General features: G+C 42.6%; 1 protein-coding gene across 8 annotated transcripts in view; it reads left to right on the top strand.

Moving 5' to 3' along the window:
* Positions 1-23,084, top strand: part of Rbms3 (RNA binding motif single stranded interacting protein 3) — a 682,938-nt gene that overhangs the window by 559,619 nt on the left and 100,235 nt on the right. For all 8 annotated transcript variants that reach the window (XM_029542747.1, XM_021206005.2, XM_021206004.2 and 5 more), the window contains 2 exons: positions 8,922-8,968; positions 22,749-22,845. In XM_029542747.1, coding sequence (XP_029398607.1) covers positions 8,922-8,968; positions 22,749-22,845 — 144 coding nt within the window. The remainder of the gene's footprint in view (positions 1-8,921; positions 8,969-22,748; positions 22,846-23,084) is intronic.

The following is a 23,084-nucleotide window of genomic DNA, read 5'->3' as shown; positions in this document are numbered from 1 at the left end:
TCTCTCTCTCTCTCTCTCTCTCTCTCTCTCTCTCTCTCTCTCTGTGTGTGTGTGTGTGTGTGTGTGTGAACATGCATGCACACAGTCATTAGTGCAATGCAGGTACCCACAGAGGCTATGAGAAGTGGGGAAAGGATCCGTTAAAGCTATACTAATTGTGAACTTGGTGATTGTGAACTACATTACCTTATATGGGTGCTAGAAACAAAATTTGGGATCTCTGAAAGTACAGCAGGAACATTTAGTCTCAGCTCTACAGTAAACTCGAGGTCAGCCCAGTATACATGAGGCCCTGTCTCCAAAAGAAAAGGAGAACACAATACACACAAATTGAGTGACATTAAAAACAAATCAAAGAATTGTCTGTAACTAGGCTCAGATGTATACAACTGAGACCAAAGTAAGAAAACAAAGACCAATATAGTAATAAAAATAACCCGAGTAGCTGTGGCAGGTCATTGTTCCTGAATATTAACCATTTGTTTGTCAGCATGTGTCATGGAATTGCCAATCCATACTCATTTACAAGCCAAAGTGCTTCCCACAATTGAAAAGCTCCACATCAGTTGCCCCCTCCAGTGGAAGTCTCTCTATCCCATGCTGAGACACCCTGGGGAACACCATGAGCTTTGGGTGTGACAACTCCAAAACCTCCCTTCCCAATATTACTGACTGAGGAGGGTCTTTGGGGCACTTGTCTTCTTAATCTTAGGCTAAGGATACAGGTTCTATAATTTAAGACACATGTTCCATGACTTCTGAGCTGAGAGATGACTCTGGGCAAGGTCTCAAGGTGGGTTAGCAGCATGTTTCAATCCCACGGGATCTCAATAGCTAGTGGTGCAGGTTTATGATCAGAGACAGCACAGGAGATGAACAAGGTACAGCCTAGTGGCTGGTGCCTGGCTAGATACACTATCACAAACTACAACTGTGTTATAGTGTTGTGATGCCCTTGTATAGCTCAAGTCTGCTGAGAGCTAGCTCTGCTCTGCTCACACACACACACACACACACACACACACACTCACACTAAATACATGTAAAATAATGTTTATTTTCTTAAATGATAGCAGTAAAATCTGTTGCCAATATAATGCTGTTGTAATTTTTTACTTGTGATATAAAGTATACTAAATACTAGAAATTAATATATTTTATGTCTGTCCCACATGGCACAAAGGTTCTAGTAACATTGCACTCCAAGTCATAAATTACTTCTTAACACTGAAGTATTAGATGTTTGTAAGGAGCTTGGAAAATTCTTTTTCTTTTAAGGTCATATAATCATAGAAGTCAGAGGCTGGCACAGGGAAAGAGGACTGAGAGGTAAATGTTAAAATAAAGAAAAATAAATCCAAAACATTGCTGCAAACCATGGAAAAGACTGAGTACCACTGAGAGGTGACAAACTTCATAACTCATACTTTTAAAGAGAAAGGAGATGGATTATTAACTTACCTATTCTGCATTTAATGAAAATGTGAAATTAATATCCAAAGTCCTTTTGGGTTGAGTGCGACGCCTCAGCAGGCAAAGTTGCCTTCCTGCAAGTCCAGTGACCTGAATTTGAGCCTCAGGACCCACAAAGGGATAGAAGCATGAAGACCAGATGTTCAAGGTCATCCTTGGCTATCTAGCTAGTAGAAGACCAGTCTGAAATGAGAGTCTAACTCAGAAAGAGAATGATAACACTATCTCGGAGTGGGAGAGGCAGCTCAACAGTGAAGAGTGGAGTTTCAAGCACCTGTATCATGTGGCTCACAACTCCCTGCAACTCCAGCTCATCTGACACCCTCTTCTGCCCTCCATAGGCATCTGTATTCATGTGCACATATTCGCTCACACACAGACAAGCACATATACATGTGAATAAAAAAATGTTTAAAATAACAACAACAAAGACCTATCTTTAACTAGAAGTACACATAAGGCAAAAGTAACTATTATAAATGAAAATCTCTTGACCAGACACTAGGAGACCCCAGCCCTACTGTTTTATGCCCTTAGGGTTCAAGCTTCAGTGAGCTCAGTGTTTCTAATGTTTTAAGATGCATGACTAGGGAATGATTTCACCTGAGGCTGTTCTGTGATGCTGCTGTTGAGCGTGAACTAGTGTGTTGGTTAAGGTTTAGCCCCTCCCACTTACTTAGAATATTTTCCTCCATACAACAAATTATGGTACACCATGTAGACATACTACCTTTATTTGGATGCTATTTTACAGTGAATTATCCATCCTCACAAATTTGAAGGAAACAGTAGATGTACAGTAGTTGCCCAAGAAGTCTGAGCACGGTTCTGATTCTACTCCACACACCTAGTGGGGCCCAGAGGGATAAGTTAGTTTAAAATTAAAGACCCAATGTTAGTCTTGACATGCCTTAGAAAAATGTGTTAATCTAATAGTGAATTATTCTTATTATTTACAATATTCTCATCTGCAAATGAGAAGAAAACCACCCCATTGGGAACCAAAACAAGCCACACTAATAAAGTATAGATTTTTTAACAAAACACAGATGGTAGAAGATTGGTTGGCCAGCATGTCACTAACCTGGAAAGAGAGAGAGGCTTATACGTGCAGACAGAATGTTTTTCTGGGGTTCTTGAAAACACGGGGCCATGACTAATGGCTACCAGTGTGACCCTATGGTTTCTGCTTTGAGACATCGTCAGTACTGAAGGACACAAGACACGGCTCAACATTGAGCATTGCTCTGCCTTCAGTTAGGTGTGCTCTGGATGCTGCTAGGGCTCCTGATGCTTTGGCCAGCCTCTTGTGAGAAGAGTCTAACATAAGTCCAGGAAGACAGCATTTGTGTTATGACCCAGGTAGTCTTTGATTGACTTTGACAGCACTGAATCTCAAAAACTGTATATTCAGAAAAGAGACCGCCCTGCCGCCCTGAATCCTCGTGAGACACTAGACATAAACACACTCTCGGGAGAAACTGGATCAGGATTCCAGTCAAATCACATGTGAGAGGGTCTGCTGGAAAACGCAGTAAGACTGTCTAGACTTGAGATATCTTTGACTGTTTTACAGATGTAGAGATGTTGTCTAAATCATTTACCACTAACTCCTTGACATCTATCACAAAGTATCTAGCACATGCTACTCAGGTAGAAAAGAATTAAGCTCTATCTCCCAATGCTGCCAGGGTCTGCCAAGAGTCTTCTTAACCTTGCACTGTAGGCAAGTCTTCTATGAGACCTGGGAAGCAACGGCTAGCTGTGAGCTCATACCCCTGCTTTGGTGAGTTGTGTCTGTTGCCTGGCCCTCCAGATAGGGCTTTATCTACTGCAAAGGCTGCATCGGAGGCTGGCAGAGTAGGCTGAAGGGGAAGCCCTTCTCATTTAGAAGCCTCAATAACTTGGCTTCTGAGCATTAATACATTTTGATTTGATCAAATAACCTTTCCTGAAGCTTCTGAGCCCAACATTAATACATGAATATATAATGACTAAAGATAACAAGAATTTTTAAGTCCCCATAATATGATAATTTTGAATCAAATATAATTGATGTGTTGAGTCTTCTGCCTAGCCCATCTTGTCAAGGGAAAAATGGATATGTGTGTGTGTGTGTGTGTGTGTGTGTGTGTGTGTGTTCTGGGGAAGGGTTAGGTGTCTGCAGCCTGGATGTGGCTTGAGACCAGGAATACTACAGCAAATATTTCCAGGACAAAAGGCTGAGGGCTGAACTCCATGTCCTCTGACTGGATTGAACAAGAAAGCCATGGCAGCTAAATGTGACATCAATCAACTGAGCTATTCTTGGAATTGCTGGCAAGTCCTGGCAACCCCAGGCTCAAAGGCCTCAAGATCACCCCCATCAATGGCTAAGCACATGTACCTTCCAGGCATCATCAACTAACCCCAGAACTTAGAAGGATCTGGATCAATCTTCCAGCTACCTTAGCTCTGATGGTTCCTTAGGCTTGCCCACTGCAGCCTCAGAATTCTGTATTTTCCACGGTTGGGCCCCATGTCACAGTGGTTTTGACAATATGTTTGCTACGACCGTTGAACTGTAAAACACCATTGGTTAAAGATGAACTATTATATTATTTTAAACGCCACTAAAAGGAGAGAAAAGTGACTTGACACACTACGAAATGCTGGCAGTTATTAGGGGAATCCCAATTTCACAGATATTAAGATGTGAGAAAACCAAAATGGTGTCTTAGATCCGTGAAATTCAGACATTTAGATTGAGATTAAAAAACAAACTCCCAGTGCAGTCTGCTTCATTCATTGTTGTGACTAAATTCCTATCAAAAAGCAGCTTAGAGGAAGAAGCATTTATTTTAAATCACAGTTTAAAACAGTACAATCCAGGAACTGGACAGACAGCCTGGTGGTTAAGGGCACTGGCTGCTCTTACAGAGGATCTAGGTTCAATCCACTTCCATTGTAACTCACAATTTTCTGTAACTCCAGTGCCAAGGGATGTGATATATCGTCTGACCTCTGTGTGCACTGCACATACATCCATGGAACAGGTAAAACACACACCTGTGTGTGTGTATATATATATATATATATATATATATATATATATATATATANATATATATATATATATATATATATATATATATATATATATATATATAATGTTTGTTTTTTCCTGTTTCTCATTTAACCATGGAGCTCTTCCTGGGAAGACTTAAACGTTATCAGCTTTCCAACCTGCAATCACTTCATGTCTGTTTTATCTTGTCCTTCCCTGTTGCTATAAAAAGCAGACATCCTCTGGCAGGAACATTTTTAGAAGAAGCCAAGAAGCAGAAATTCCGGAATGACACCACACCTAAACAACTGCTTTACAGCGCCTCTCGGTTTGATTCTATCAGACATAAAGAACTCATTTCGCTTGGCTCTCTGGCTGCATTTGCTACTTTGAAGGTGATAAATCTTCAGTGTTGCTTTCACCTGATTCCTGACAACCCTCTTGAAGCAATCCAGGTGATGCTCAGCAGCTGGTCCTCCCTGTTTCTCTCCTCCAGAGCCCAAACCACAACTCACCTCAGGCAGGCTGCTGGCTTCTGTCTGGTGCTGAAAGTCTCCACTCCCAGTGACCACCTCCACCTCCACCCCCACTCCCACCCGTGTCTGCCATTAGCCACGGGATTTACAAGTTCAGCTGAGAGCTGAGTCCACTTCAGATTTCTTAAAAGGAAGTTTTGATAGTAAAGTCAGGACCCTGAGGGAGACACTCAAGTTTCATTTGAAAGTTCTCTTTGTGTGAGGTGTAAATGCACAAGTCCCTCAAAGTCTCCGATTTGCTCCCTAATTTCTTCAACATGTGTTTATCTAATCCATAACGTGGAATTTTCTAAAGTAGGACACATCTCCTGAGTGTTGAAATCTGGTCACAGCAACCCAGCAGTTCTCAGGGCTGCCTCCTGTGTGATGCCTCTGGTTAAGCACACCCACCATGTGTCAAGATAAACCTAGAAAAAGAGGTAGAGGACTACCCTGCCACCCATCGGCTTGGAGTCTCTCTTCACAGATAAGAACGAGTGTTTCAGACCAGGGAGTCACTCATGCCTGCTCCTAATGCCTGCTCCCATGGGAACTGTCTGTAATTATAACCTGTTGATATAATCCACTAAATCACTTAGATATGACTAGTTAATATCCAGCTCCTAGCTCATTCTTCACTCCTGTTTCAGAGAATCTCTTATTTTATTAAAAATAAAGTTACCTTCATTTCTGGACTGGTTGTGTATGCCTGAGGCAGGAGAATCACAAGTTCTGGGCCAGCCTGAACCTCATAGCATAATTCTATAAAACAACAATAATAGTTTATCCAACAAAGAGTTTGTTTTTTCTAAAATATTTACCACTCATCTTTATTTTTTTTTTCACCCAGGAGGCCTAGAAATGCCCCATTATGGCTGAAATACTAAAGCAAAGCTTAGATGTTGTTAAGAAGAGATATAAGTACCTGCTTTTGTTTAAAATAAATTATTTATGCCACTGGCATGCAAACATCAACAGGACAACTCTTGTGAATGTAACAAGCCCTCTCGAAAGTCAGCAACAGGATTAAATGTCACTGTCTCACGTATCTGGCATGACAGTTTATTTTGTTCCAAGATATTTTATGTTATTTTTTTCCCTGTGACTCTGGAGTTTGTCAACATGCCATCATATTTGGTGATTACACAATAGTCATTTCATGCCTTTGGTTTTGTCTAAAGGGGGCTAGACAGAGCAGCGAAATCAATTTTTTCCCCATCTTTGTGGGAAGAGACAATGGGAAATTGAATGTCAAATCTGCATTGAGGGCATATTAGCATTTTAACTCGGGGATCTGTCACGCGCACAGCGAGCCCCAGGTGCAGTCAAGCACTGTCTGGACAGTAATGCCCAGCCAACTCTTTGGCTAAAAAAATGAAATCCCTTTGTTTAACCCTTGACTTCCTTTGTTAACCTACCCTGTTTCAACTGCATGTGACCCAAAACACTCTCTATAAGCCTAAAGTACTCAGAGACAAAATCATGAAGTAGGCAATGCCTCTTCTGTTGAAGGTACCCCTCCCTGCCGTGTCTAGCTGGTCAACTGTACTCTTCAGATTCCCATGTAGGAGGGCAGTGGGAATTGTCAGTCACTTTAACTAATGTTCTAATGTGTGTCTATCCCCCAGGACATGCCCCCTGCTCTCTGAGAGCTTGGGGTGCTTGGTAAGTTCCTCAGTGGAGACACCCCCGACACCTGCTGTGGTGTAACAGATATCTCAGTCTACTTGCAAACCTCACTTCTCCCCCATCATGTCGCTCATCATGTCGCTCCCAACCATCCAAGGCGCCGTGCTTTAGTTCCTCATTCCAATCCAAATCGCCACATGGAAAGTATCTCTGTTAACATGCGAAATGCAAGCTTGAGGGCCCACAGAGGGCCCATGAGACAGTTTCTTTCAGTTACGTGCATGTCCGCTCTAAAGAATCAGGTGGGGAAACTGGATTAAACTAGACAAGTGGAAAAACTCAAACACAAACTCTTTCATTTCTTTAATATTTTTATGCTTTTCTTCTTATACCTTGATAAGTCCTGGCAGCTCATTCACTTATATTTCCTATCTTTTTATTTTAAAGTAGTTATGAAGTCATGGCAAGTTATCAAAACTTTTCAAGGGTTCTTATATACATCCAGTTTCCCCAGTGTTTCCAAATTATATAATTATGGCAGGCTATCAAAGAGAGAAAATCCTCATTGATAGGACTCAGTTAGTAACTTTAAAATAAAAGCAAAAGTATCACTCTAAAGATAACCTGGACTGTTTTTAAACTCCTTTCTACATTCGGTTTCTATTTAAAAGTGATAACCACACAGATGGTCCTGGGACACCCAAGGTTATCTGTCTACACAGGGAAGACTCTCCAACTAAGTCGGGATGGTACCCAGGCTTTACTGAAGCCCCAAGCCAATGTCATAATGATAGCAGCAGAGCTCCCACATCAGAAGGCATTGCTGTAAGGTCTCAGATCTCAGGTTTCAAGAGAGAGACTGAGATGGACTGACTTTTTGACTAAGGGACTTACTGGGAGAGGTACTATGACATAGATAGATGTCTATGTCATTAGATGACACGATGATGTTCTGAGTCAGTTGGGACCATAGTCTCCTCTTACAGGTTTTGGGGGCAGAGTGGTATAGCATGTAACTGACAACTACCCCATGTCATGTCTCTGATTTCCATGTAACAGAGTGAATGGGAAGATTTGGCTCTTTAGTTAATGAGTGTCTATCATACAGGATGTACACCCTGTACTTCCTAATAGCTTAGAGTGCTTGGTAAACTTCCTTTGTGAAAGAAAGAGGGACTGGAGAGATGGCTCAGCGGTTAAGAGCACTGACTGCTCTTCTGTAGGTCCTGAGTTCAAATCTCAGCAACCACATGGTGGCTCATAACCATCTGAAATGAGATCGGATGCCCTCCTCTGGTGTGTCTGAAGACAGTTACAGTGTACTTACATATATAATAAATAAATAAAACTTAAAAAATAAGATTCACAGACACAGGGCAGTGCCTTCCATTTCGTTATAGCAGCCAAGGATCCAGAGAAAAAGAGGCCTGGGTAGCCCTTAGTTAAAGGATAACAACAGGGTTGTGACCTCGAGATAGCAGCTGATCTCAACAATCACCATTGTCTTCATCAATGGGACAGAGAGAAAGATTGCTTCTGCCTACTTCACAGAGTTGTCCTGAGGATCAGTCAGTGGCAGATGAAGGGACAAAGAAGCCTGGCTAGAGAGTGCCACCATGAAGTCTATTTGTGACCCTGATGCTACCTCTGATTATAGACATGTAGTTTTTCGTTTGTTTCATTTTGTGTTTTAAAAGTAGCCACATGAGCCAGAATGTTCTGACCTGTGTAAACAATCTCTCTCTTTTCCTATTCTTAGTAGGACAGGGAGGAGCAGTATATTAGACAAACGTTACTGCTCCTTAGCTACATACCTCTGAGGGATGGAATCTTTAGAATAAATCCTTCTGGATACGCTTTCTTCAGGTTGGATGCCTCGTGAGGACCTGACGCTTTACTCCTGGCTGCAGGCGCCTTCCTTTATTTGTAGCATAGGATGTGGAGTTGTTCCTGTAACTGCAAAGAGACCCACGGCCAACCACATCAGCCAGCGATGGTTTATGAAGTAGAGGTGGAGATCACCCAAGCCCCGTCATCCCTTGGTCTATGTGAACAATATTATATAAACTCCCATCTCAGATTGGCAAATTCTGGAGTGCAAGTAGTGAGACTTGTCCCACTGGGGCAAGAAGGGTAAACAAACATGTTGGAGGGAGCCTTAAATCAAGAAAGCAAGGTTTTTGAATGGAATATTTTGGTACTATAATAAAAATGTTGAGATATCTTTTTTTCCCTATTCTTCTCCTATTTCTATACAGGCTGGCATGGCTCTGACCTATGACCCCACAGCTGCCCTACAGAACGGGTAAGTAGACCCCATTTTCTCAGTTTTTATTTTTTTCTAAGTAGTCTATGGCCTCTAAATCCCCACAAAAGAAAGTGGTCATTGTACTGGCTGTTTTTGTGTGTCAACTTGACACAAGCTGGAGTTATCACAGAGAAAGGAGCCTTTCACAGTATTTGGCCAGATGCACTTCTGCAATGAACTTAGATCATGGTCAGTCTAAGTCTAAGTCTAGTCATGAGATCCAACCAGAAGGTATTTTCTCAATTAGTGATCAAGGGTGGGAGGACCCATTGTGAGTGGTGCTATCCTTGGGCTGGTAGTCTTAGGTTCTACAAGAAAGAAAGCTGAGCAAGCCAGGGGAAGCAAGCCAGTAAGCAACACCCCTTCATGGCCTCTGCATCAGCTCCCGNTTCCTGGCCTGCTTGAGTTCCAGTCCTGACTTCCTTTGGTGATGAACAGCTATGTGGAAGTATAAGCTGAATAAACCATTTCCTCCCCAACTTGCTTCTTGGTCATGATGTTTGTGCCGGATGTGGATGGTCTCTTAGCAAGACATTTCCCACTACTGGTTCCGTCTCCTCAGAAGTTCCCACAGTTCTAAGCTTTCCCTTAGCTCATCTCTTTTAGTCCACTGATATCTCCAAACTGGCATGCAAGGAAGGCCAGGTGTGAAGGGAGCATCGTCATTGCTGAAGGTAGTCACCCATGTCTCTAGGACTCAGTTGCCCAGATGTCTCCTTTGAGGTCCACTTTGAATGATGCCCAGTATTGGCCAGATGCACTTCTGCAATGAACTTAGACCATAGTCAATCTTGTTCAGCTGATTGTATCTTTGCTCTTTATTTTAATCTGTCTGGAAACATGTAGCCTCTTATTTGCCTTTGAATCCTGCCTCCCAAAACCAAGACTTACCGTTAAGCCACATGCTGTGGACTCTCTAACACTGTCCTGTAATTGGATGACTCTTCTGTTTCTCTGCTTCCCTTTGCTTGGCTCTGGGTGAATTTTGCCATTGGCCCTGAGCATTTGCTAGCTGTCTGTTTTCCCTCCAGGATTAAGGTAGGATCAGTGACCTGGACCTTTCTGGTGTTTATTTACAGAGTTCTTACTATTAGAAATGGAAAGAAGATAATTATTTTACAGTTAATCATACATCAGTCATTTAAGCACAGTTGTGATCATTGATGTTTATAAAAGTAACTATTTTTGCTAAGCCACATAGGAGTGAAATCTAGATGTTATACTGGCTTACTCATAAACTGTTAAATATATAGCTTCAAAATTATAGGTGTCATCTACACAATGACACGGTCATTATCCCCGGGTGGCATTACTATTAACTTCAAAATAGTGTGTTCTCTCTGACTTTCCCTCTAGCTCAGTTATTCACAAAGCCATTGTAGAGTGCTTTGACAGGAGAGCACATCCCAGACCGTACACCTGAACAGCAGACATGGTTTATTTCAAGTCCTGTGCTGTGCCATTGGAGTGAGGGCAAATATTCCCATTTTTCACATCATAAATCATTATATCTGCCATAGGTTGAAAAGATAATCAAATACCTGTTTAACTCTTAGGAGAGCCTGACATCTCAAGTCCATCTGGGTCAGTAAGAAAGACAGCATTGGCAGGCATAGTAGCACACACCTTAAATCCCAGTACTTGGGAGGCAAAGGCAGGTAAATCTGGGTTCAAGGCCAGTTTGGTCTACAGAGTGAGTTTCAGGACAGCTGAGGCTACAGAGAGAAACCCTATCCAGAAAGACTAAGAGAAAGAAAGAAAGAAAGAAAGAAAGAAAGAAAGAAAGAAAGAAAGAAAGAAAGAAAGAAGAAAGGGAGGGAGGGAGGGAGGGAGCGAAGGGGCAGGGAGGGAGGGGGAGGGAAAGAGGGAGGGAGACAGACAGAGACACAGAGAGACACAGAGAGAGAGCATGCACTGTGAGTACCACGGGATTTGGTGAGGCATTTGGGGGTGCTGACTTAGCTCATTCAAACAATGGGCATCAGGCAAACACTTTCTAAGGATATGAGCTTTCTGCGCAGAGGGGTCTGTAGAGTTGACTCCCAACCATTTACAAGAGTAGAAATTTCTCCTGGGGGGATCTGTGCTGGTGCAGAAAGTTATGCTGGAGCAAATTTGAAATTTAAAATTTGCCTCTTCATTATGGTGTGGCATAAATAATGAAGAAGTCCTTGAAGCAGGAAGATCTTAGAGATAGGGGAAGTCACTGAAGAGAGATTAAAATAGCCTAAGGCTGGGGAGAGCTCAGTCAGTTAATGCTTGCATTGTTAGCATGGGGACCAGAACCTTCAGTGAGGAAAAGCTGGGCAACGTGGCTTGGAACTGAAACCTCAGCCCTGGGGAAGTAGACTCAGAGAGATCTCTTGGGCCAAGTGGCCAAGCAGCCTATGTGGCACCTTCCAGACCACTGAGAGATGCTGTTGTAAAAACCAAGGTGGACAGTGTCCTGAGGAATGACAGTTGAGGTTTACCTCTGACCCACACAGGCCTGCAAGCCAACCTGCATACAAGTGTGCATCAGTATTCACAACACACACACACAGAGAGAGAGAGAGAGAGAGAGAGAGAGAGAGAGAGAGAGAGAGAGAGAGAAATTAAATGTTTTAGTTAGAAGACCACCAGTTTGTTATAGGAAGCTTGATGTATAAATGAAAGAGGGGACAGAGGAGTGGACCATCACAAGGGACTGTCCATCTATCAAGGTCCCCCACTGAGAACTGTAACACAGTGAGGAGCCAGGCCCTGTTTCTGCTGCTCTCGATTGTACTGATAAAAACTGAGATGAGACCCTTGCCACGAGCCCAGAACCTACTCTGGATGCCTGCTCTTCCCCTGGCTTTAGTCTTTCCTCGGAGCTTGTTTGTTTGTTTTTGTTGTTTTTTCCATTGTCCCCTTCTTCTTCCAATGAGCCTCAGCCGTCTTGCATTCTTCTGCATCTCAAGCGTTTGCATTCTGTATCTAAGGCTGTGTCCGGCAGTGGCTCTGTCATTTGTGTTTGCCACTGCTTCTCTGATATCATCACCAGGAATCATCCTGTTTCCCAATGGGGCAGACAAACCTCTGGGTTTCTCATGTCTTGAATTAATGGGATTTACGGGGTCAGGAGATGGCTCACAGGCTAAGACACTTTCTGCACAAGTCTGATAGCCTGAGACAGTTGAGCTGATTTCAAATCCTGGAACATAAATATGATGTTGGGACCCATGTATAAAGACAGACGCAGCAACATACTTCTGTCATCCCGCACTTCTATTGGCTCCAATAAACATATAGAGTCACAATTCTAATAGGAGATAAAATACATAACACTGTTGCAACAGATGCATAAGTACTAAAAATATGCTTATATTCAATGTTTAAAAGACTTGTTTTATTTTTAATGGTGTGTGTGTGTGTGTGTGTGTGTGTGTGTGTGTGTGTCTGCATGCTCACATGACTATGGTGCCCACTGAGTCTAAAAGAGGGGACTGATCTCAGGAGCTGGAGGTGGAGCAGGAGATGGAGAGCCACTGAAGATGGGTGCTGGGACTCACATCAGGACCTCTGCAGGAGTAAGACGCATCCTTATGTGGCCAGCTGTTTCTTCAGCCGAGCATTCACTTGTATAAGTACACAATACCAAAAGAGTAGCACACAAAGGATGGAATTTACTCTCTGGGAAGACCCAGAAGTGCTTCAGGAAATAAGTGAGGAAGGGTAATTTTTACCATTTACCTGATTCTATGTATTTTTTTTTTTCAAAGATGAAAATGGATTGCATCCAATCATATGGGAGAAGTGTTCTGAGGAGGGCTTGCAAGCTCTCTGACGCACCAGCAGGAGCTGCTCTCTTGCCAAGTCCTCCACACTGTAGTAAAGTGGTCCTCTGGTGTCTAAACCAAAACCGAACTAAACTCTAAACCAAAGCATTTTCAGAGTATAATATGGGGCTGGATTCTCGCATTTTTCTCAGTGCTAGGACCAAATTCCTAAGAAGAAGCAGTTTAAGGGCAGGGGGAGAATTTGTTTTGCCTCCCGTGGTTTGAAGGAGCAATCCATTATGTAGAGGAGGCAGCATAATGGCAGTGATCCCAGAGGATTCTGACTGTGGAGGCCACGGAATGTGGGTGTTTGGTCAGGAAGCAAGGAACAGCCTGGAAGCAGAAATGGACACATGCTACATCCTTCCTGCGGAAACATGCTACATCCTTCCTGAAAGCCACTTCCCAGATTCAGAATCCTCTCAAAATATGAGCACCAACTGGAAGGATGAGTTGTTTAACTCCATGGGTCCAGGTAGGAGAGCACTCTCCATTCAAGCCACAACAGGGATGTTACACACAAATCACGGCATCTGTGGTTGCTCCCACAAGATGAACACAGGATCAAGCCATTCAACCTTCTAGCCTGGAGGAAGGAAGGGCTCATGAAGCCCCAACCCCATCTGAGTGAATCCATGTCTGCTCAGGAGGGGAGTCTGTTTCCTTCAAAGATGTTGTCCCTGGTGGATTGCCCATGTATCATCAGATGGTCCTACGCCCACGCACATACAAGCAGTACTAGTACTTCTCAGTAAGTTGTAGAAATAAAAAGAATAAATAATATAAAATAATAAATAATCTAAAGAGGACATGAAGCTGTAGGGGAGTTGGGGAAGTATTGGAACAGGAGAACTAAGGGGTGGGTATGATCTTCAATATATTACCGAAGAATAAAAAAAAATCAAATGAGTAGAGTCCCGTAACTGCCACATTAATGCTGCATTGTGAAATTAGGACAGATACTTTGTTTAGCTTGTGCGCTAGTGTGTCAGCGACGTAACTCTATCATAGTAAGACTTTGGTATTGGTAGTCACTGGGAAATAACAATTTCATCTCTCTGTACCCATCCAAGTTACCACTTAAAATTAGTTCAATGTCACTTTTACCTAAGAGTTGGAGGTTAGGGGGCTGGAGAGAGAACTCAGTGGTTAAGAGCACTGACTACTCTTCCAGAGAATCCTGAGTTCAAATCCCAGCAACCACATGGTGGCTCACATCCATCTGTAATGGGATCCGATGCCCTGTTCTGGTGTGTCTGAAGACAGCAACAATGTACGCTAAAAATAAAATAAAATCTTAAAAAAAAAAAAAAAAAGTTGGAGGTTAAATGGTCAAAGTCATAACTGATAAGGGAAACCTGAATTTTTTTTTTTTTTTTTTTTTTTTTTTACCATAGATCAGCTTAGCAAAATAAAACCGTCCATTCCCCTCCACTGGCTCAGCACAACTCTGTTGCAGTTTGTTATTAGTCCCCTGTTGTTTTTATCTTCCTAGCAGTCCACTATAAAATCCCATAACTTTCAAATATGACTTGGAGGAAGTGAGAAACAAGCCTTCCCACATTCCCAGCACATCTTCCCCGTGCCCCTCTCCCCACAATGTGTTGCATAAAGTCCCTCAGAGGGTTTTATTGGAGTACAATGTGTTCCTGTGAGAGACGACAAGGGAATGTCTCCTGTGGTGTTCTTTGCCAGCTCTTTTCTATGGGCATTTGATATTAAGTGATACAGAAACATCACACTGTTGATCTGAGAAGGAAATGACTGGAAAGCCATGTTGGTATTACAGTAATATATTGTACTACTTTATACATAAATATGGTGGTATAAGAGTAAAAAGGACCAAAAATGTATTAATCTTATCCTATTGGTTAGCCTGAGTATTCATGGTTCCAACTCTAATAATATTGCCCATGGACATAAAACACGGGCTCTTACTGTTTATTTTGGTGTGCAAATAGGATTTTGTATGTTTTCTTTATGGTAAAAAACATCCCACCCTGGGGTTATTGATATGTCTGTGTTATTTTTATTGCCAGTGAAATAAGATTTTACTATATTACTGCTGAATGAAAATCCCTCTGAGATGACTTTTCTTTAGGCAAACTGATATCCCATTAGCGACCCTACACTCTCATTTCCCAGGGCTTAGGAAAGATACTTGCCTTTAATGCCAGAAAACTCAGGAACTGCTATGTTCCTTAAAAGCACACACGTGGGGCTGGCGAGATGGCTCAGTGGGCAGAGCCTGCAGTGCATGAGTGAGATGCTGATCCCCACCCCCCACAGGAAGCAGATGCTATAATGTGAGTCTCTAATCCCAGCACTCCTGTGGGAAGATGGGAGGAGTGGACAGGAGAATTGCTGGGGTTCAGCGATGGGCTAGCCTGGTGTAGGCAGCAACAAAATGAGAACCTTGTCTCAAAAGTATAGTGGGAAGTGAAAACGAACATGTGAGTCTGTCCTCCGACCTCCACAAGAGTCGTGTGGTGTGCAAGCACCTGAGTGCACACCATACACAAAGATGAACATGTTTTTGAGGGCAGCTTAGTTCTATAGATGGTATCTGGTTTACTTTGAGCTCTTCACCATTTGGTGTTTAGGTCATGTGAAACCTCATCCGTAGGCCCACACCAGGCTACTTAGTGTCCCCCTATGCATTGCAGAGTAGTCTGTAGTATCTCAAAACTTTCCAGTGGATGTCAGCCGCCTCCAGTTGTCTCTAGACATTGTCAAAGGAAGAAAGAACTGCACCAAACTTAGAACACCCAGTTAGATGTCCAAGGCTTTTGTGGGGTGGAAATCATGGCCCTAAATATATATGTGTATATATATATATATATATATATATATATATATATATATATATATATATATATATATGCATCTGTGTGTCTGTGTTTGTGTGTGTGTCTTTGTTTGTCTTTGTGTGTGAGTATGTATATCTGTTTGGGTTTCTGTGTCTGTGTGTATGTATATATTTGTGTATGCTTGTATGTGTCTGTGTGTCTGTGTGTGAGTATGTATATCTATTAGTATTTTGGTGTCTGTGTGTATGTCTGTATATATTTGTCTGTATGTCTGTGTGTGCGCTTATGTGTGAGTGTGTGTGTATCAGTGTTTGTGTTTCTGTGACTATGTAACATGAGTACATGCCAGAGCACCCATATGACTCAAAGCCATCTATAACACCAATTGGAAGGGATCTGATACCCTCTTCTGGCCCCTCAGTCACTATATGCATGTGGCACACACTGATGCAGGCAAAAACTTAAACACATAGAATGAACAAAAATCTTAAAAATCACTAAGCATTAAAAACAAAGCTCTTAGAGTAAACTATTTTTGGCTGAACAGTTGCCCAGGCATCCGTTCCCAGCACTTAATAGCAAGACTCACCAGCCATGATATGTGTATTCCCACATAGAAATTACAAAGGCATGTATGTTCATGGAGTACCTCTGTAGTGTGTACTTTATACTACCCCACTTTAAGTTCTGGGCAGACCTCTCTACCAGCCACCTCCCTGGTTCCCTTGGATCTGCAGATGAAACACACACACACACACACACACACACACACACACACAGAAAGAAAACACACACACACACACACACACATGCACCCATGCATGCACATGCTTATTTTTAATATGCTTTTTAGCTCAATGGCCGAGCACTTCTAAGCCTCCCCAGGCTAAAGTGCCCTTACCTTCACTCCCAGCTCAACATTCTACATCTTCTCTCAGCTTAGCTGCCAGGTTACCTTCTCTTTGCTACATACCTTAAAGCTGCCCTCATCTTAGTTACATTTCTAATGTCCTGCCTGCTCCCCCAAGCCACTCCACCCAAGATCTCACATGGCTCTCTCTCCCTCCAAAGCATGGTGAATCTCTTTTCCTTCTCCTGTGTCTCCAAGCCTGCCTGCAGGAACCTGGAAGTCCCACCTCTTCTGCCTAGCTATTGACTGCTAGCATCTTTATTGATTGATCAAGAACCAATTGGGGAACAGGACCTTAAGCCTTCCCATGCAGATTCCCTTTCCAAGCATCAGAACCACCCCCTACATGCCTCAAACTTGACTATGATGGCTACAAGTTGGGTTGATTTTCTATTAGTTGTTCCCCATTACAGCATAGCTCCACGTGAGGCATTTATCTGGATTTATTTAGATAGATGCCAGTATGAAAGGGCTGGAGCTTGTTTCTGTGGTATGTACACGTTTGTCCAGGTGCTCACATGCCTGCATATGTGAATGTGTATATGTGATGTGTCTCTATGTGGTATGATGTATGTGTATGCATATGTATATGCATGTGTATATGATGTGTGTATGTGCATGTACATTCACATTTAGGCCAGAGTTTAACCTCAGGTGTCATTTCTGGAGATACTCACCATAGGTTTTGAGATAGGCTCTCTCACTGGCCAGACCCTCACCAAGTAGTGTAGGCTCAGTGAGCCCCACGCAGCCATCTTCCTATCTCTACTACCCAGGGATTACAATGGTACATTCACAGCCACACTTGGATTTTCTTAAGTGTGTTCTAGGAATTAAACGCAAGTTTTATGTTTGTCCTTTACTGACTCAGCTGTCTCCTCAGTCAGACACTGTCTGTAAAGCATGTAAGGACACGTGGCAGGGGCTCAAATGTGCTGCGGTCCTTCCTTCAGACTCAGCATCTTCTCCTTTGGCCACAGCCCTCCTAAGCCCCAGCTGCCACGGTGGCCTCTCCTGGAGTGGCCTTGCAGCAGGATCACAGAATTAGATTAAGATTTGGGGCTCTGCCCGCTCTTCCCAGTGAGTTTTCTGTTTCGGGTGTCTCTGACTTGAATGGCCATTTCAGAGCACACTGGGAAGTATGAACTGTCACTCTTATTTGATGGATGGGACTAGAGCAGAGAGAACAAAAGCACATTAAATTTCCCCCCTGACAGGTTCCTCCTGTGATGTCCTTTTACTTGGTTGGTTAATTTATATTTCTGTTCTCTGCATTCTCCACAGAATAACTTTGCAACCTCTGTCAATACAAATTTCATTGCTTTTATTTTTAATATTCCAATTGGAACACTTTACAACAGAGACTGCCCATGCTAAAATGCAGCACATGGTTTTTCTGTCAGTTTGAGGGTGTGCAACAAGCTCTGTCACTGTATGAGGTGTGACACAGACTCTGGGTACCTGGCCATGTCCTTATCAACCTAGGTCAGGTCTCTGCCTACTGCCTCATAAACAAAATTTGTCACAGACCGAAAAGGGATTATCAAAAGCTAACCACATCTTCCACAGCAAAGGACTGCCATGCCTAGTTATGAGTGCCCTTCATTCTCGGAAAGCAGACATTATGTGAACTTCCCTTGGACATTTACCAAGATGCAGCTCTGGGCTTTCCTTCTCTGGACTCTCTCATCTCTAGCTTTCTATCAGCTACATGGGCCCATTGTGAATGGCCTAACGAACACTAGCATCGACTTTGCATGCATTTCTCCCTCAATAAACAATTACTGTATTGCTACAATGCCCCAGGCTCCCTCCTACACAGCAAGGTCATTACTGCCTGAATCCACATTGAACTAATAGTCTAAAGAGAAAAATAGTTAAGAAATATGCTGTATTTTTCAGCTTAGGCTTCCATAGGCGTCATTATCTTAACTGTCATTGATCTCTTCACAAACTCCAAAGGCTCAGAGTTCAAAATCAAGGACATAATCTGCTTTCTGTGAGGGTGCCCCCTTCCTGGCTTGTCAATGGCTACCATACTGTGTATCCTTGGTGCCCCCACCCCGTGTGTGTGTGTGTGTGTGTGTGTGTGTGTGTGTGTGTGTGTGTGTGGAAAATGGGCTCTTAGGTATCTCTTTTTAATTTTCTCTCACCAGGAACCCACCCTTGTTCTGCCCTCTCACTTTAATTGCTTTTTCAGAGGCCTGCCTTCCAATACAGTTGTGCCAGAAGTCAAGATTTCAATGCATGAGCTGCGGAGGTGGGAGACACATTCAATCTATAGCAGAGAATTTTTTTTTCTTTTCTTTTTGAGAAACTTTCAGCTGCTTCAGTTATAGAGCAAAGAAAAGTAATAAAGGAGAGGGATGTGTGTGTGTGTGTTTGTGTGTGTGTGTGTGTGTGTGTGTGTGTGTGTGACAAGTGCCTTAAAGAATGCACATATGAGAGGGCAAAAGGGTGCAGGCTATAGAAGCTGTGAAGCCATCTGTGTAGACAGATTCCACACTGTACTGCTCAGTGGGAAAAGGGACGACAGGATCATTAGGAGGAGAAAGTTCCAGAATCCCAGATGTGTGAGCATCAGGTACAAAAAAGACATCTGAGAGGTTGGCAGAAGACTGATTGGCCAGTGACTGAATTATGTCCTTGTTGCAATGAGAAGCCCTGGAGGGCTGTTAGGCAGGTGAGCCTGAAATAAGGCACTCTTCGAGGGACAGAGGAATATTGAGTGACATTTCAGAGTCCTGTCTGAGACACATGTGTACACAGAGTAAGTGTTCAGTAAACCTTTTAAAGCAGAAATTAGTGGTCCAGAGAGCTAGCTCCATGTTGAGGAACACACGGGACTCTCGCAGAGAACCTGTACTTGGTTCCCAGCACCCACATCACATGCCTCACAACCACCTTTAAGTCCACCTCCAAAGCTTCCTATACCCTCTTCTGGCCTCTCTGAACACCTGCATGTGCATGATGTACATACAGACAAGCAGGCAGACACACATACACATCCACAAAAATAAAAAGTACAAAGATGGATATTTTGTAGGAATCGTCTCTGTAAGAGACAGATTAGAGCGGGTGTGGTGGATCCCTGCCATCCAACCCTTGGTAGGCTGAAGCAGGAGGATTCACACAAGTTCAGTCTGTTCTGCACAGTGAGATCCTAGCTCAAAAATAGTGTTTCCTGTATGGCATGATGATGTACACCTGCAATCCCAGCACTCAGGGGCCTGAGGCTGAGAATTAGGAGTTCAAGGCTAGCCTCAGTTAGTTAATAGAACAATGGCCAGCTTTTAATTACATGAGACCCCCTTTCAGAAATCAATCCTCCAGAGCAAGGACAATATAGTATGATTTTGAATATATAAATATATACTTCTATATATATGATCTATAAATTAAATCATATTTATATATGTATATATGTGTGTGTTTACATGTATACATATATATATATATATATATATATATATATATATATATATATATATACGTGTGTGTGTGTGTGTGTGTGTGTGTGTGTGTGTGTGTGTGTGTGTGTGTGTGTGTGTATTCGCCCTTCTGGGGTATAACTTTATGACTGCGTCAGGCACACACAGATCTGAGCTCACAGCAATCAAGGTTTGAAGAGCAGCACCCACTCGTGAATCCCCTTAAGCCCCTCTGGAGTAACCCCTTCCCTCATAACTAGACTACCCCAGCCTGTGAATCATCTCCTGCCTCTATGATTTTGCCTTTTTCACATTGCGATAGAAACAGGACGTGCACCTTGAAGTGTCTTAGGTCTTCTTTCATTTAGCATAACTCCCTTAAGATCTACCCTGTTGGCTTTAGAATTGGTTATGGCTGTCCTTCCTTTCCATAGATTTCACCATGGGTCCCACCAACTACAATACAAAATATTTGAAAAAAAAGTGCATCTACATATAGACATTTTCTTCTTGTCTTTATTCTCCAGAAGATAAGATCTAACTGCTTGTAGGAATTGAACTTGTATTCAAGATTATAAGTAATCTAGAGTTAACTTGTGATAAACCAGGTGTACATGCAGCATGTACACACTACACTGCCTCATGCAAGAGAACAGAGAATCTCCGTGCTAGGTATCCATGGCTCGGGAGGAGCATGGACAATAAGCCTGGTTGTGTTTTCTGTCTTGTTGCTTCTTGGTGCTCCACTGTACGGATGCAATGCTGTCTTTGGGCAAATTTTAAATGCATCTCATTGTTAACAGTTTCAGGTGAATATGAATAAAAGTTCTGCACACATTTGCATTAAGGGTTTTGTATAAACAAGTTTTCATTTCTCTTGCTAGGAAGAGCGGGGTTCTGGGATACAGGGTGTGTCGGTATCTAAGTTCAGAAGAACCTGCGAGCCTTTTCCCTAGACAGCGGAGCCTTAAGCACTCCCTCCTGTGGGAAAATTTCATTTTCTCTGTATTCTCACCAGAACTTACCTTTGTGTGTTTGTTTTCTGTCCTGGCAGTTGTGTACCTACTGTCCCTTTGAAAGCATCAGTCTTATCTAGAAGAGCCAGTGAGCAGGTGTAGGAAGAATAAGTCCTGGAATGGATTAGTTGGTTTGGTTTTCTGTTTTTCCTGTCTATACTTTTTGTTTTTAATCCAAAGAAAAATCCTTAAAAAGTCCTCGGTAGGGATTGGAAAGATCACTTAGCAGTGAGGAAAGCTCACTGCTCTTACAGAGGATCTGAGTTTGGTTCCCATCACAGACACTGGAAGACTTACATCTGTAACTCCAGTTCCAGGAGATCCAACGCCCTCTTTTGGCCTCCACGGGCACTGCACTCACAAGTGCACAGACCCACATATACACGTAATGAAACATAAAGAAATATATACTTTTACAATTCTTGATAAAACCTAAATAAAATAAGTTTAACTTAAATAGATTTATAAGAAAAGCATGCAAGTCACTAATCCTTGCTTTGAACCATTTACAACTTGAGTCTTGGCAACCTCAAATCTTATGTATTCTCTATCCAGCAGAAGACCACGAAATGCTTCCTTTTAGATAAGTCCTTCCTTGTGCTTTCAAAGTGACAGTGAATCCTGGGAGTTAATTAATACTTTGTCTTGCTACTTACAGAAGGAGTATCATGACTGACTCTTGCGATGCATTTAGCTTAAGTAAAACAGTTGTTGCTTTATCCCTGATTTTCCCCAACAGATAGGAGCATGCGTGTGTAGTCTTTCTCTGGTAACCTCATCTTATCTGTTCCATGACTACTTTGGTCTTTCATGGAGCTATGTGGAGTAAACTGTTTAAAATCCCACTGAAGAGTTAGGTCAGTAAAGACCTGGTAGACACTAAGGCCTCTCCCGCATGTTGATGGGTATGCCGCTGGCTTTAGTATCTAGGTACTACTCTTTTGTGGAGGAAAAGGTTCTTCCCTCGGATTTGTGAGTTTCTGATTTCACCCAGTATTATTTTATAATTATTCAGTGGGTGTTCCAAAAGGTCAAGGAAATTAAGTACTACCCACAGTCTCTTGGAACATGTCCCATAATCCTGTTACCTACACCACTTCCTTGATCGACTCCAGAAAGTTCTTTTCTCCAATCCAGACTCAAGTCATCCTCTTTCCTTGGAGAAAAACTTATTCTCTGAAGGATACTACCACAAAATATTAGAACAGTGATTTCCAACCTCCCTAAATCTGTGTGTGTCCCTTTAATACAGTTCCTCATGCTACTTCCTAACTGTACATTTGCTAGTGTTGTGAGTTGTAATACAAATGTCTGATATGCAATCTGACACACAACCCCTGTGAGAGTTGTTCAATCCTAAGAGGGATCACAAACCAGTAAGTAGAGAACCACTGATGTGTAGACCCTTCTAGGAATGAATTCTCATTTCCTGAACAGATGCGCTCAATGTGGGCTCTTACCAGCCACCCTTACAAAGCCTGGTGTCCTTTTCTTTTGGAGAACCCGTTTGGAGGACTTTTGCACAGCACCACCATTTGTAAGACTTGATGCTGCTCTCTACCTGTTAGTTACCAGCACTGTGGTGCCCACAGTTGATTTTGTCAGATGACTTAAAGTTGCCTCTGTAGTCACCTGATTTGTCCCTCTGGCAGGAATCGGATATGTATCCCTTGCAGATGGTGCTGTGAACAGTTCTGTGGAAAAGTGGAAAAGTACTCATGGGGAACTCTTAGTGTGCTTGCCATGGCTGGATTACAGGCTGGTCATGCAGCAGCTTCATGAATCTTTTGTTGTTGTTTTCTGTTCACAGATTTTATTCTTCACCGTACAGTCTCGCAACCAACCGCATGATCCCACAGACATCTATCACGCCTTTCATTGCCGCTTCCCCTGTCTCCACATACCAGGTAGGTCTATTCACCTGTACCTCACGCAAGTGCTTCTTGCCAGTAATGTGCTACTGGGAGTCCAAAAGGGCATGGTAGAATTTAAAAAAGGGTGCCCTACACAGTAGCCATACTTGAATATGCTAATGTTCCTGTTAGGAATTAATGAAGGATTGGCTTCCCAGGGGTTCTTTGCATCAGTTAACTAAGTAATCAGACCTGGTATGCATTGCATCCTTTCTACACAGCTCCTTAAGTGC

Source organism: Mus pahari, chromosome 10 (assembly GCF_900095145.1).
Source record: "Mus pahari chromosome 10, PAHARI_EIJ_v1.1, whole genome shotgun sequence".
Classification (NCBI taxonomy): Eukaryota; Metazoa; Chordata; class Mammalia; order Rodentia; family Muridae; genus Mus; species Mus pahari.
This window is presented reverse-complemented; position numbering and strand designations above follow the sequence as displayed.